Source organism: Oncorhynchus mykiss, chromosome 26, assembly GCF_057628025.1.
Source record: "Oncorhynchus mykiss isolate SJ-2025 chromosome 26, ASM5762802v1, whole genome shotgun sequence".
In the NCBI taxonomy this organism is placed as follows: domain Eukaryota; kingdom Metazoa; phylum Chordata; class Actinopteri; order Salmoniformes; family Salmonidae; genus Oncorhynchus; species Oncorhynchus mykiss.
Window position 1 is genome coordinate 28,122,160 of NC_143047.1, and position 15,341 is coordinate 28,137,500.

General features: G+C 47.9%; 1 protein-coding gene across 2 annotated transcripts in view; it reads left to right on the forward strand.

Annotated features, from left to right (window-relative positions):
- Positions 1-15,341, forward strand: part of LOC110506743 (alpha-ketoglutarate-dependent dioxygenase FTO) — a 195,908-nt gene that overhangs the window by 25,945 nt on the left and 154,622 nt on the right. The window contains exons 2-6 of one of the 2 annotated variants that reach the window (XM_036964462.2): positions 680-757; positions 1,472-2,516; positions 4,610-4,738; positions 11,035-11,114; positions 11,316-11,459. In XM_036964462.2, coding sequence (XP_036820357.2) covers positions 680-757; positions 1,472-2,516; positions 4,610-4,738; positions 11,035-11,114; positions 11,316-11,459 — 1,476 coding nt within the window. The remainder of the gene's footprint in view (positions 1-679; positions 758-1,471; positions 2,517-4,609; positions 4,739-11,034; positions 11,115-11,315; positions 11,460-15,341) is intronic. The other variant, XM_036964463.2, reaches the window with a different exon arrangement.

A 15,341-nucleotide genomic window follows, 5' to 3' on the forward strand; every position in this document is an offset into this window, starting at 1 on the left:
TGCGGCAAGGGGCGGGGCGAAGCGTTCACACCGGTGTCCACAGCACATTTAAAGGTTTAAAGGCAGGAGCGGGTCACTGACATGGCACTCTCGCCCACCGGCTCTCAGCCAGCCAGTGGCTGACAGGGGTGTGGGGTGTGTGCACCTGTGGGGCTGTGGGGAGAGAATAAAGGACGGAGGGACGCAGACTCGAGAGATGGATGGAGGGAGGGAAGGAGGTGAGGGGAGGGTTCGGCACTTGTGAAATTTATTTGGGTATCGCAGTTTTACGCTGGTTGCCATTAGATTTACAGGTCGGAATGGAATGTGAGCCAATGAAAGGGCTTTGATCCTTCCACCAGGTTGGGTCTTTATAGGAGGGAGCCAGTACGCAGAACGCAGCAGGGCATTCTTTATAAGGTTGTGAGGAACCCCACTGCAGAACCCAGAAATCATAAAAATGTGAGACGACAATGAAGCTAGGGGACTATGGGATATCATCTGGGGAGGTTGAATTAAATGGGATGCTGATGCTTCACAGTCTCAGTTTAAATGTAGGCTAATGCATTCGTCAACTCCCAAAACACTGGATTAATCTGTTCTCCTCTATAGTACATGTCATTACCTGTAAATTCATCATGACGTGTGCATCTTTGCTGACCTTTGTGTACTGACCTGTGTCTGGTCTCCTCTTCTCCAGAGGCGCAGGCTGCTGCAGGAGCTAGGAGACCAGCGCATCCCCTACCTCGGGCCCTCAGACCATGGCTTCCAACAGCTGGTGAGTCACTCAGTCAGGCTGGTCCAGAGTCCAGACCACTGTTGACCTTCTGTCATCCCACTGCCATTGGTACTAGTCCATACCAAAGCCTTCTGTCATCCCATTGCCGTTGGTACTAGTCCAGACTTTCTGTCATCCCAATGCCATTGGTACTAGTCCAGACCTTCTGTCATCCCACTGCCATTGGTACTAGTCCAGACCTTCTGTCATCCCACTGCCATTGGTACTAGTCCAGACCTTCTGTCATCCCACTGCCATTGGTACTAGTCCAGACCTTCTGTCATCCCACTGCCATTGGTACTAGTCCAGACCTTCTGTCATCCCACTGCCATTGGTACTAGTCCAGACCTTCTGTCATCCCACTGCCATTGGTACTAGTCCAGACCTTCTGTCATCCCACTGCCGTTGGTACTAGTCCAGACCTTCTGTCATCCCACTGCCATTGGTACTAGTCCAGACCTTCTGCCATTGGTACTAGTCCATACCAAAGCCTTCTGTCTATCCCACTGGAGACAGAGGACTCAGCACTTGGAAAGATACTTAGCTCATAGGCAGAACCATAGAATTAGAAGGAACATGGCTAGTTATACAATATTTATGTTGGATGTTTGGTCTGTGTACTTGTTCTCCATCAATTGTTTCTGGAGACAGAGACCACTTTACTCATAGCAATCAGAACAACAGCTAATTGATCTGTGTTTGTCTGTGTTCCAGTGGGAGACTAGCTACTCTGGCCTGGCTCTGCGGCGGTCCTGCTCCCTGCCTGAGGAGCTCCATGGTCGGGTGGAGGCTGCTCTGTTCACCCTGCGGCGGAGGGGCTGTTTCCTGAGGGACCTGGTGAAGGTGAGGGACCGAGACGTCTTCACCGCCGTGTCCCGGGTGCTGCTGGGTCAGCCAGGAACCACCTACCGCTATCTGGACACGCGCCTCTTCACCATCCCCTGGCACACAGACGAGCAGAGAGGGACCTGCTGCGACCCAGACCTCAGCGCCGCCTGCAAAGCACTCTGGGAGCTCAACTGCTTCTTTTGCTCTGATGTGGGAGACAGGAAGGAGGGGGATGTTTTCAAGCAGTGCAAGAAAGAGTTGGTTGGTGCTATAGAGTCTAAACCCAGTGTAGAAGGAGACACGGAGTCTAAAGATAGCGAGGAGTCCAAACCCAGTGACGATGGAGGAGACTCGGAGTCCAAGCAGAGTGAGGAGGGTGAGACTGAGTCAAAGCACAGCGACGATTGGGACATAGAGTCAAAACACAGTGAAGAGGAAGGCCCATCGTCCAAACAGGATGCAGCGTGGGAGTCAAGACACGGCGACGAGATGGGAGACATGAAGACTAAACAAACTGAATTGGGGAGTCCAACAGCGTCAAAACAACACAGTGAGGGAAAACACACAGGCTGGAAACACAGGCCAGCTGGCAGCACAGAGACAGAGACCACAGACCTAGGCACTCAGGAGAAGCCTGTGGCTGAGCTAAAACACAGTCTCTCTGGGTACCACATTGAAGATGAGGAGGATGAAGACCAGCAGAGTGGCCAGGGATGCTCTAACCTCAACCCTGCTAAGACATCCTGTCCTGGCCCGACCCAGTTCAACGTCACCCTGCTCAACTACATGGACCCAGCAGCTATGAGCCAGCTGAAAGAAGAGCCGTATTATGGGATGGGTAAGATGGCTGTGGGCTGGCACCATGATGAGAACCTGGTCAGCTTATCTCCTGTGGCCGTCTACAGCTACAGCTGTCATGACGGCGACAAAGGTGAGGGTCAAAGCTCATACAGTATAGTTGTTGTATATCACTGTCAGTAGTGGTAGATCCCCGTCAAACTAGACCCAAACTTCCTCAAAAACACCCTTTAGTCTCACTTGTTATCCCATTTTTATCACTCCACCCACAACCCCTTAGAAGTAGCTATTTTCTTTTCCACTGTGATGTCATTTTGAGCTACTATCTCTATCAGATGCAGGTAACAGCTAACGTTGTGTATGTGGCCCTACAGCAGCTCACTTCCAACAGCTTTACAGCATTTATCTCAGACACGGCCTCCAGTGAGCCAGCCATCAGATCTATCAGCCTGATAGTGTCAGGGCATTATCAAATGTCATCACAGGCTGCCTCTGTTCTGTTCTGACAGGCTGGGATGCCTTATCGCTAGCAGGGCCAGGGGATGAGGGAAGATCATCAACACACACTCTCTGGGACACATTCAGGGGCTAAACATATGCTGAACGGCACACTACAAAACTCCAACAAATCGCCCAGCCTTATCGCTCAACGATCTGATCTAAGTCATTTCCTCCAGAAATGATCAATGTGTAATTATCTGATATGGAATAATGAGTGTCTGCTTTGATTACTGGTTCTAGACTGTACAGCAGTATTTAGTCAGTATTGAGGCAGTGTTTAGCCTAGATGTTCTATCATAGTGGGTCTCGGCCTGATTTTTTAGGGCTGATATGAGTGTACCTTTTTTGATGGAGTTCATTGCTATTGAATCAGTGATCGTCTAACAAAATTCTGATTGACCGACCATGATCATATTTTTAAATCAAATATTTACTCTGTTTTACGACCAAGGTGCACAATCCCCTTTTCACATGACAATACAGTGCACAACCCATATCTCAGCCGCCTTTGCAGCGGGCCAACATCATTTCAGAGGGATTGGCTAAACAGAACCACCTGCTGTAGAGTAAAAGTCTGTGGAGATGATTTGTTCTGACCCTTGACCCCTGGGAACGCTGGCTTCAAACAGCAGAGGACCGACCGGCCGGGGCTGTAGTCTAGGTAGCCTGTTCTATCTGCAGCTGTGCCTTTCCTTTGTAGGCCAAACTGACCCCACAGCACCAGACTTCACAGGCAAACCTGACTAAGTTTAGCAGCACTGCTTGCTAACCCCGCTGTGCATTACTCAAGAAATGCTATGTTCACTTTGGGCCAGATCGTTCTGAATTCTCCCAGAACCACAGAGATGGAATTGTTACCATGCGGAATGTTGTTTTTTTACGAGGGGGCCCATGTTTTTTTACATTGTTCTCGGCTGTGCCGCAGTCAAAGCCCCTCTCTCTCTCTTTCTCAACTCAATAATTGAGCTGTTTTACATCCCAGTCTGGTACGTACAGTAACCAGTAACCTTCTATGCATGTTTATTTGCACGACACCTGTCTTTCTTTGACGCGCTTACTTTTCATGTCAGGTCTGGGAGAAGTCTAGTATTTGTCTCTTTTTCCCAAGGCTCTGTCTGGTGTTTCAGAATGGTTTTATTTAGAGTCACCCAGCTGCTCTCATTCGGAGGTATCTGGCTTGGCGGCGGAGTGTTTTCCGGCTAGAAAGATCACAATGCTCTTTACTCCAGCTCCAACACCATTCCCAACCTGGGTCCTTTAGGAGCAGTGTCATTAACGGCTCTCTCAAAAAGCGCTGGCTGGAAATTAAGTTACTATTTGTCCTCTGCTGAGCAAAGGAGAAGGCCTGATTTGCCTTGGTGCTGAGAGAGGCCCGGGAAGACTTTAGTATTGATTTATGCTGAAGGGTGTGGACCTAACAGGGGCTGGGTAGATCTCGTTTTCTCACCATGCCTCGGATGGAGGACAGACGGGGAGAGGCTGGGGGAGAGGCTCAGAGACTGGCTATGGGAGGAGAATAGTCCCCACTACCCTGTCTGTCTGCTGCCCCTACACACACTAGCTACCTAACATCAAATACATTTATTAAAAAGGTTTTCCTCTTGTACAGAAACTGTGATGAAGACACAAGTTGTACTGAGAGATAATGTAACAATATGCCCTGTCTCCTATTGTATATTTGGTTCTGATCTTACTGACCTAAGTGGTGGGATTGTTTGTGTTTAGCAGGTGTGAGCTCGGAGGAGGGTCCTGCAGAGACGGGCTGCTGGAGGATTGGTCTAAAGGTGGCCTGGGACATCCACACCCCTGGACTGACCCTCCCACTGCAGTCCGGAGACTCCTACTACCTTAGAGGTACTAGAGCATGCACACCATTCCTTCTACATGACATCTCTAGTCTGTGTGAGATTTACACTTGATGTTCTAGTGTGTTTGGTTTACTGTGTCCCTACTGACCCATAGAAGCAGGATGCACTCCAGACTCGCTCGCTCGCTCTCTTTCTCTCTCTTTTCTCCCTTCTTCTTTTCTCCCGCTCTCTCTCTCTCTCTTTTATCTCTATTTCTCGCTCTCTCATCATTGTGTTAGTCTGAACCCAACCCGACCAGAAGCCCTGTTCTGTTCTGTTCCGCATGTAGCTCGGACTCTGGCCTGCTTGTGTATCTGAAACCCTAAGGTTCCATGTAATTGCATGCATTAGAGAGGTTAAGGAAACCAAATGTTATTTTGTGAAGTCCTGTGACCCGGTGCTGTGGCAATGGTGCTGGTGGTGTCTCTATGAAGTGGAGAGGACAGTCAGCGGGCCATGAGGGTGTAAATCAGACCTTAATGCTGGTGGTGTCTCTATGAAGTGGAGAGGACAGGCAGCGGGCCATGAGGGTGTAAATCAGACCTTAATGCTGCTGATGTCTCTATGAAGTGGAGAGGACAGGCAGCGGGCCATGAGGGTGTAAATCAGACCTTAATGCTGATGATGTCTCTATGAAGTGGAGAGGACAGTCAGCGGGCCATGAGGGTGTAAATCAAACCTTAATGCTGATGATGTCTCTATGGAGTGGAGAGGACAGGCAGCGGGCCATGAGGGTGTAAATCAGACCTTAATGCTGGTGGTGTCTCTATGGAGTGGAGAGGACAGGCAGCGGGCCATGAGGGTGTAAATCAGACCTTAATGCTGGTGGTGTCTCTATGGAGTGGAGAGGACAGGCAGCGGGCCATGAGGGTGTAAATCAGACCTTAATGCTGGTGGTGTCTCTATGGAGTGGAGAGGACAGGCAGCGGGCCATGAGGGTGTAAATCAGACCTTAATGCTGGTGGTGTCTCTATGAAGTGGAGAGGACAGGCAGCGGGCCATGAGGGTGTAAATCAGACCTTAATGCTGGTGGTGTCTCTATGGAGTGGAGAGGACAGTCAGCGGGCCATGAGGGTGTAAATCAGACCTTAATGCTGGTGGTGTCTCTATGGAGTGGAGAGGACAGGCAGCGGGCCATGAGGGTGTAAATCAGACCTTAATGCTGGTGGTGTCTCTATGGAGTGGAGAGGACAGGCAGCGGGCCATGAGGGTGTAAATCAGACCTTAATGCTGGTGGTGTCTCTATGGAGTGGAGAGGACAGGCAGCGGGCCATGAGGGTGTAAATCAGACCTTAATGCTGATGGCTACAGCAGATGCCTTCCCCTTTCATCTCCGCCTGCTGGGTCGGGCTACTCTTAGCTTCTACAATACAGGACAAGGCTACACAGCTATTATTGGCTACCTCTAGCTTCCCAATCACAGCAGCACACCTTGGCCTACACTGTGTATGGGTTAGGACCTCCAACACATCATTGTGTGTATTTGTCTGGGATCGTTGGTGAAATATGACTGCATAGTTGTTTTGGACACATACAAACAGACACACACACACACAAAGACACAGGTAAGAACATGCAGGAACAGACTAATATTCTACTTCAAAACATGTTGATGTGAGTAGAAACCATGAGTTGGAGTGACCTGATGGGACATAACCCAGACAGGATGAGATTTGTCACTTTCAGTTCAGGCATGATAACAGAGTGATGGCCTGCTCTAGAAACACCATTGTTTTCCAGTTTGGAAGATCCCTACAGGATCACTATGGTACTGTAGCAGCTCACACAGTCAGTCTGTCTCAGTCCTACACCTGGATCAGGTACACAGTACAGACACTAACTACTGTAATCAACCAAGACTACATTCAAGAAACTAGTCCACTCAGTGTTTAAGTTGGAGGTTATAGCATGCCTCGACAAGGGACAGAAATAAAAGCTATCTTTGTGATAACTGTTGACTAGTGGCTTTCTGGTGTTTTTTAAATGTTTTATTATTATTTAAAACATTTTGTTGTAGTTTTTGCCCCTTTTGCTGCACTGCTTCTTGACACACTGCTCGCCTAACCCGGAAGCCACCCGGACCAATGTGTCGGAGGAAAGCTGGCGACCGAAGTCAGCGTGCGTGCGCCCGGCCCGACACAAGGAGTCGCTAGAGAGCAATGGGACAAGGACATCCCAGACGGCCAAACCATCCCCTAGGCTGGGCCAATTGTGCACCGCCTCATGGGTCTCCCGGTCGCTGCTGGCTGCGACACAGCCCGGGATGGAACCTGGGTCTGTAGTGACGCCTCTAGACAGCCTCTGGCTTTGTGGTGTTTTGATAAAGAACGTGCCCGTGTACCATAATGAACACCATCATTCCTTTTAGGCACCGTTAGTCAGTGACTCAACCTCTGAACTGTTAATGTTGTGTGTAATATGTGTGGTTAAAAAAGAACAATGCAAGTCTGACACCGAGCCTGTTGGGTAATACGATTTCCAGCTCCCAACTCACGAGGGACCTGAGAAAGAGTTGACCCAATATATTTAAAAGCCTGCTGCTTCCTGGAAAAAGGAAGGGGACAAGTGGCAACAGTTGAGGGGGTAGAGAAAGAAAGATAAATATTTATTACAGAAATCGAGTTTGTCCCCCCAGTGCCATCAGACTGTGGAGGACCAGATTGATGGAGATCATTTATTATTGGATATAAACTGTTTTAAAGACGGGAGTCATTCCCCCCAGAGACCTAATCCTTCACAATCTCATCAGAGGATAACACAGAACAGTGGGGGAACTTGTTTTGTTTGTCATGCTCTTTTTCAGTTCTTTCCCTCACGACCTCATAATAATATCTATCTTCTTAAATCACTTCACTGTTTGACTTTCAAATCAAAGGCATTAGCCAGCCACACTGCTCAAGGCGGGGTGTAAATATGCACATGTGCAGTGAGTGACAGCTCTGTAATGGCTAAATTAATGATTTGTTGTGGAGCAAATAATAACAGGGCTGGGCGACATCTAAACACACAAACAAGCTCGTGGACTGACGGGACTGAAACAGCAGTTGGGATCGGATCAGGATCTTTGTTTATTGGATAAATGTTTGTTGAAATGAGACCTGACAGTGTTTGTTGATATGAGACCTCCATCATGAGGAATGAGATCTGACTGTGTTTGTTGATGTGATACCTCCATCATGAGGGATTGAATGAGACCTGACAGTGTTTGTTGATATGAGACCTCCATCATGAGGGAATGAATGAGATCTGACTGTATGTTGATATGAGACCTCCATTATGGGGGATTGAATGAGACCTGACAGTGTTTGTTGATATGAGACCTCCATCATGAGGGAATAAATGAGATCTGACAGTGTTTGTTAATATGAGACCTCCATCATGAGGAATGAGATCTGACAGTGTTTGTTGATATGAGACCTCCATCATGGGGGAATAAATGAGATCTGACAGTGTTTGTTAATATGAGACCTCCATCATGAGGAATGAGATCTGACAGTGTTTGTTGATATGAGACCTCCATCATGAGGGAATAAATGAGATCTGACAGTGTTTGTTAATATGAGACCTCCATCATGAGGAATGAGATCTGACAGTGTTTGTTGATATGAGACCTCCATCATGAGGAATGAGATCTGACAGTGTTTGTTGATATGAGACCTCCATCATGTGGAATGAGATCTGACAGTGTTTGTTGATATGAGACCTCCATCATGAGGAATGAGATCTGACAGTGTTTGTTGATATGAGACCTCCATCATGTGGAATGAGATCTGACAGTGTTTGTTGATATGAGACCTCCATCATGAGGAATGAGATCTGACAGTGTTTGTTGATATGAGACCTCCATCATGAGGAATGAGATCTGACAGTGTTTGTTGATATGAGACCTCCATCATGAGGATTGAGATCTGACAGTGTTTGTTGATATGAGACCTCCATCATGAGGGAATGAATGAGATCTGACAGTGTTTGTTGATATGAGACCTCCATCATGAGGGATTGAATGAGATCTGACAGTGTTTGTTGATATGAGACCTCCATCATGAGGGAATAAATTAGATCTGACTGTGTTTGTTAATATGAGACCTCCATCATGAGGAATGAGATCTGACTGTGTTTGTTGATATGAGACCTCCATCATGTGGAATGAGATCTGACAGTGTTTGTTGATATGAGACCTCCATCATGAGGAATGAGATCTGACAGTGTTTGTTGATATGAGACCTCCATCATGTGGAATGAGATCTGACAGTGTTTGTTGATATGAGACCTCCATCATGAGGAATGAGATCTGACAGTGTTTGTTGTTATGAGACCTCCATCATGAGGAATGAGATCTGACAGTGTATGTTGATATGAGACCTCCATCATGAGGATTGAGATCTGACAGTGTTTGTTGATATGAGACCTCCATCATGAGGGAATGAATGAGATCTGACAGTGTTTGTTGATATGAGACCTCCATCAAAAGGGAATGAATGTGATCTGACAGTGTATGTTGATATGAGACCTCCATCATGAGGAATGAGATCTGACAGTGTATGTTGATATGAGACCTCCATCATGAGGATTGAGATCTGACAGTGTATGTTGATATGAGACCTCCATCATGAGGAATGAGACCTGACAGTGTTTGTTGATATGAGACCTCCATCATGAGGATTGAGATCTGACAGCGTTTGTTGATATGAGACCTCCATCATGTGGAATGAGATCTGACAGTGTATGTTGATATGAGACCTCCATCATGAGGATTGAGATCTGACAGCGTTTGTTGATATGAGACCTCCATCATGAGGAATGAGATCTGACAGTGTTTGTTGATATGAGACCTCCATCATGTGGAATGAGATCTGACAGTGTTTGTTGATATGAGACCATCATGAGGAATGAGATCTGACAGTGTATGTTGATATGAGACCTCCATCATGAGGATTGAGATCTGACAGCGTTTGTTGATATGAGACCTCCATCATGTGGAATGAGATCTGACAGTGTTTGTTGATATGAGACCTCCATCATGAGGAATGAGATCTGACAGTGTATGTTGATATGAGACCTCCATCATGAGGATTGAGATCTGACAGCGTTTGTTGATATGAGACCTCCATCATGAGGAATGAGATCTGACAGTGTATGTTGATATGAGACCTCCATCATGTGGATTGAGATCTGACAGCGTTTGTTGATATGAGACCTCCATCATGAGGGAATGAATGAGATCTGACTGTATGTTGATATGAGACCTCCATCATGAGGAATGAGATCTGACAGTGTTTGTTGATATGAGACCTCCATCATGAGGATTGAGATCTGACAGCGTTTGTTGATATGAGACCTCCATCATGAGGATTGAGATCTGACAGCGTTTGTTGATATGAGACCTCCATCATGAGGAATGAGATCTGACAGTGTATGTTGATATGAGACCTCCATCATGAGGATTGAGACCTGACAGTGTTTGTTGATATGAGACCTCCATCATGAGGGAATGAATGAGATCTGACTTTATGTTGATATGAGACCTCCATCATGAGGAATGAGATCTGACAGTGTTTGTTGATATGAGACCTCCATCATGAGGGAATAAATGAGATCTGACTGTGTTTGTTAATATGAGACCTCCATCATGAGGAATGAGATCTGACAGAACCACTGATACCTTGAAACAGGTCACTTTTCAGTGAACAGTGGTACACTTGAGAGGCTGTACTATTGCACTGTTAACAATCTAATGGCCAACACTTAACATGTTTGTAAAAAATAAATAGATCATTAGCATAAATATTAGCATTTCTGATAAAAACTAAAAACACCCCCGAAACGGGATAAACCAGTTAATGAGAGGCGTTGCAACTTGTGGCTAAAGCTGGAACTAGGCCATCACACACTTACCTAAGAATCCAGTGTGTCACCAGTGGTGGTGATCGACTTATATATAGAAGGCGTTGACGTTTGATAGGATTAGCGATAGCATTGTTAGGTTAGCAAGAAATGTTTGAAACGATCCATCTGTTTGAGTGGGGAGAAAGGGTCCGACAAGGTGATAACTCAGGCACATCATAACAAAGAGACTAAAGTTATTACACAGACATTTCAATTATATTGTCGATCTTCATTCCGCTAGTGGACAAGTGTGGTGTCTCGTGTCCTAACAAAGGTTAAAACAGAATGAAAACATTTGGCATTTGTGTAGGCCTATATTCATAGTAATTTGTTGTGAACATCATTGCCTCTTAATATTTGGGATAGTTGACTGGTGTTGGTTGTGTGGTGACTGTGGTGTGTCTCCTCTGTCCCCAGATGACCTGAACAGGACCCATCAGCACTGTGTTCTGGCTGGAGACTCAGCCCGCTTCAGCTCTACACACAGAGTGGCGGAGGTGAGAGGGGCCTGGGGTACACTGGGGGCTTGGAGACCCTGGCCTGATTCTAATAATGATTGATTTATTTTATAGGATACCGTATATTCCATTACCTTTCTTTAACAGATTCTACCTTCTATTCTAGAATTCCAAGAGGCCCTCATGCTCCCAGAATACATGCATTATTTCCCAACCTTTTTTGAGTGTCTGTCCTCACAGTGTTCCACCGGGACCCTGGACTACATCCAGTCCCGCTGCCGGGAGGCCCTGTCTAACCTGAGCACAGACCCAGAAACAGGGACCCACAGCCTACTGTCCCTGCTGCCAGCTACCCTGCAAGGCTACGAGGAGATACACAACGAGGTGGGTGTGTGTGACTAACTTTTGGGGTTCTACGATAGGTCTAACTTTGTGTCCTACCTACACTCTTAGAAAATAATGTGCTATCTAGAACCTATAAGGGATTTTCGGCTGTCCCCATAGGAGAGTCCTTTGAAGAACCCTTTTTGGTTCCAGGTAGAACCATTTTGAGTTCTGTTTACACAGAGGGTTCTACATGGAACCCAAAAGAGTTCTACCTGGAACCAAAAAGGCCTATACTATGGAGACAGCCAAAGAACCCTTTTGGAACCCTCATTCAAGGAAAGGGTAGTTGTGTATAATCGTTCCCTTTCTACTTTCGGTCACATAACCAGGGTTAAGGCCCTTCCATAGGAAAATAAAGAGGTTGACATCATTCATAGCTACCGTGGGTATTTATGTTATGGGAGAAATATTTCATAAGTCCAGGTTGCTCTTGTTTGTCTAAGGATCGAGATCATGGCCCCTTTCACACAGAACAATCAGTGAATCTGGCTCCGGGGCCCTGAGACCCTATGGGGGCCATTCACGCTTTACAGTGGCAGCTTGCTCAATACAGCCTTCTGCAGCCCAGCCTGCCCCTGACTGCCAGGGGCTAATGGTTAAAATAGCACTTCACCTCTCCCCCTCTGTATGTGTTATCCTCACTACTCCCAGGTAACCACAGAAGCGGGCCGAGTCAGGAACCACACGGGACGCCATGACAGATGAGCCTGGCGTGAGGTTGTTTAAAGGTTGTAGCCAGTATTAATTATTCAGACAATATGAGAGAGCGAGAGAGAAAGAGACAGACAGAGAGAGAGGTATAGAGAGGGGTATAGAAAGAGAGAGAGGGAGAGGCCTAGCCAACACCTGGTCTCCATCGCAGAGAGAGAGAGAGAACACCTGCTCACAGCGCAGCACCACAGGATTACCCAGTGTAGGCCTGGCTGGGGGGCGCACACCGTTTATTTAGGAAAACAGGAGGCTATTTATAAAAGGCTGGGAGAGGGGGGGTGGAGCTCTCTCTCGGGGGCCTGGCCCTGCTCTACTCTACCTGGCGTCCCCAGGACCACGATGATGGATTGGGCCATTTGTTCTGAGTTGCCCATGAGGGCAGAACACCCACTTAAATGATGTATTGTTGGCAGAGTTCTTTATTATGACGGCTAGTTTCGGCGGTTAGCGGGCGCATATTGCATGGGTCGTGTTTGACATGGACGACTGTAGAGCGAACAAGCAGAGGCTCGTCAGACAGGCTGACCTGACCAACACCTTTTGGGCATTTCTTTAAAAAGTGATAAACAGGAGATCGACCGGCCGGCCGGCTGCCTGGCTGATGCTGATGTACTGTGTGTCGTGTATGCTTAGAGGGGGTTTGACAGTTGTTTGGGTAGGGATAGAGGGGGGAAGGGGGGTGTTTAGGGTTGTGATGGGGATGAAGCTGAACGTCAGCCATCTGAGGAACGTGTGTTCAGGGAGAGGGGGAGAATGTTAGTAGCCATAGGAGGGAGTTGAAGCAGGGGTTGATGGGTAGTGGACAGGAGAACAGCACCTGGCATAGCAGAGAGAGAGACCGTTTTCTAGCTGATTCTAGGCCCTCCTGGCCTCTCTACTCTAATCTTCCTGTCTGTGTGTTGGAACGGTGGCACAAACGGGGGGCTAGCATCTCATCACATTCCATCGCCACACGGCCCTGTCTGTGTGTGTGTGTTTGGCTTTGAAATGCTAATCCCAGACACAAACGTCTTGTCTCATTTAAAGCCATCGTGTCACTTCCCAGGTGGATGTGTGACAGTGTGCCCTCTGGGACCCCCCTAATGAAGCCTGTCCCTGCTCAGTAAATATTGGAGGGTGTGACACACTAAGTAAGTCCCACATGTGTGGTTCTGCTAGAGACGGGGGAAGGTAAAGTACAAGTGTAATCAGCCAGGTAGTTCCTCTGACCTTCCTCTGTCCTGTACAGTATGTTTTCCAGGCCTCTCCCTCCCTAGTGAGTAACAGTGTTTGTCAAGTAGCTAAAAGGCCACACCACTCTTCCTTGTGGAGTCAGAGAGTTTGTGACTGACCTGTAGGGAACAGTTTTTTCCTATCCTGTTTGAAATGTGTAATTTGGAGCATATTATTGTCTGTAGGCCTATAGGTGAGCAAGGACAGGTTGTTTGAGTGTGTCTGTGAGTACAGTTTGTATCTCCTCAAGGTGTGTGTGCGCGTGCGTGTGCGTGTGTGTGTGTGTCCATGGTGGCCAAGGTGTGATGAGTGTGAAGTGTGGACCTCTGGAGACAGGCAACAGGGCTCAGTGCTCCTGGTTGATGTGATGTGGGGGCAGTTCCAGGAAAGTAAACAGAAAGAGGCAGGTTGATATCGATCCGTCTCTCATCAGCTCCAACCTCGGGGGCCGCACGGCATGGAACAGACGGAAATTGATTGGTCAAGTCCGCTGGGGGACCACAGAGAGGTGTGGAAAAACCCTGCTTCATTAAATACTGAAAGGGACTACTTGGCTTTGACTCCTGGGTCGCCATGGTGAGTGGGAGGCTGAGCGGAGTGCTAATGTGCAGTTAGCACGTCCGTCACCTGGAGAGATGACAGGAGACACCACAGGGGAGGGGCCCCTCTCAGTCTCCCTGCTCCCAGAATCCAGAGCGGGCTAGGCAGAGGAGAAAATCTAGCCTAACGATGGCGAGGACTCTCTCCATCTCTCTCTCCATCTCTCTCTTTCGATCTCTACCTGGGCAGGTGGCATTTAGTCAGTGTTCCCCTCTCAGTAACTCACAGCCGGGCGGCTCAGGCTCCAAATGCCAGGCGTCCCACAGATGCTGCAGTTGCCTGACTTTGAGGCTGCCATCGCCATGCTCGGCAGGGGCTAGGAGTCCATGTCGGCTCAAAGCGGAACCACAGGTTGTGTTCCCTCAGTAAAGGACAGACGGACAATCAGAGAGAGAAGGGGAGCGGTGGGTGGAGGTAGAGAAAGGACAGTCTATGTTTGTCCCCTCTCTCTTGCTTTGTTGTGTGTGTGAGCTGTACTGTTCAAGGGGGGGAGTGGAGGGTTGAAGAGCCATAAAGCCTGACATTTGTTTGAAGGGTCTGTTGTATGGAGTGGTTGTGAAGGTGCTGAACCGTGCTATGGCCCATGTACCCCCCCGTACGTGACCCAGCCCCTGCATGTCAAACCGCTGTGATCAGCCACCTTTGGATCCAAAATGGCGGACAGTTTCTCTGTATCCTGTGCCACTGTATAGCCTAGAAGGCCAGCCACTGAACAAAGGGTGAAGTGGAAATGTCTTTGTACTCTTGTCATCTTCTTCCTCTGTATTGTGCTTATGTGTTATAGAGCTAATGTAACCCTGTACCATACATACTAATGCCCCCTACAAGAACAATACACAGACTAGTAGTTGGAGATGAACAGTAGGTCTTGTAGTCACTTTCACATTTTATATGCAACTCTTTTGTACTCCTCACCTTGTGTTCTGCAGTTGTCTATGTCAAATGAAATGGTGTATTGTTGGGAGGATGATACTGGAACAGTGCTTTGTAGGATGTTTTCGGGGAGGGCAACTCAGAGCGCCTTGCATTTGCATCACCGGCATTTGGGGCAATCTCTGACACACACACTTTCTCTGACAAACACACGCACACACACACATCCATACACCTGGCTACGTGGCGTGTCCTTGTGAGGATTAAATCAGCACTTCAAAAGAGCTGAAAACATAAACACTCCCAGTGGAGGACAGGTGAGCCGCTCTGCAGAGTATACTGTCATTCCCCTGCGGAGCGAGGGAGGAGGGGAGGAGGAGGAGGGAAGGAGGAGGAGGATTAGGGAAGGAGGAGGGGAGGGGAGGAGAGGAGGAGGAGGGGGAGGAGGAGGGGAGGGGAGGAGTAGGAGAGGAAGAGGAGGAG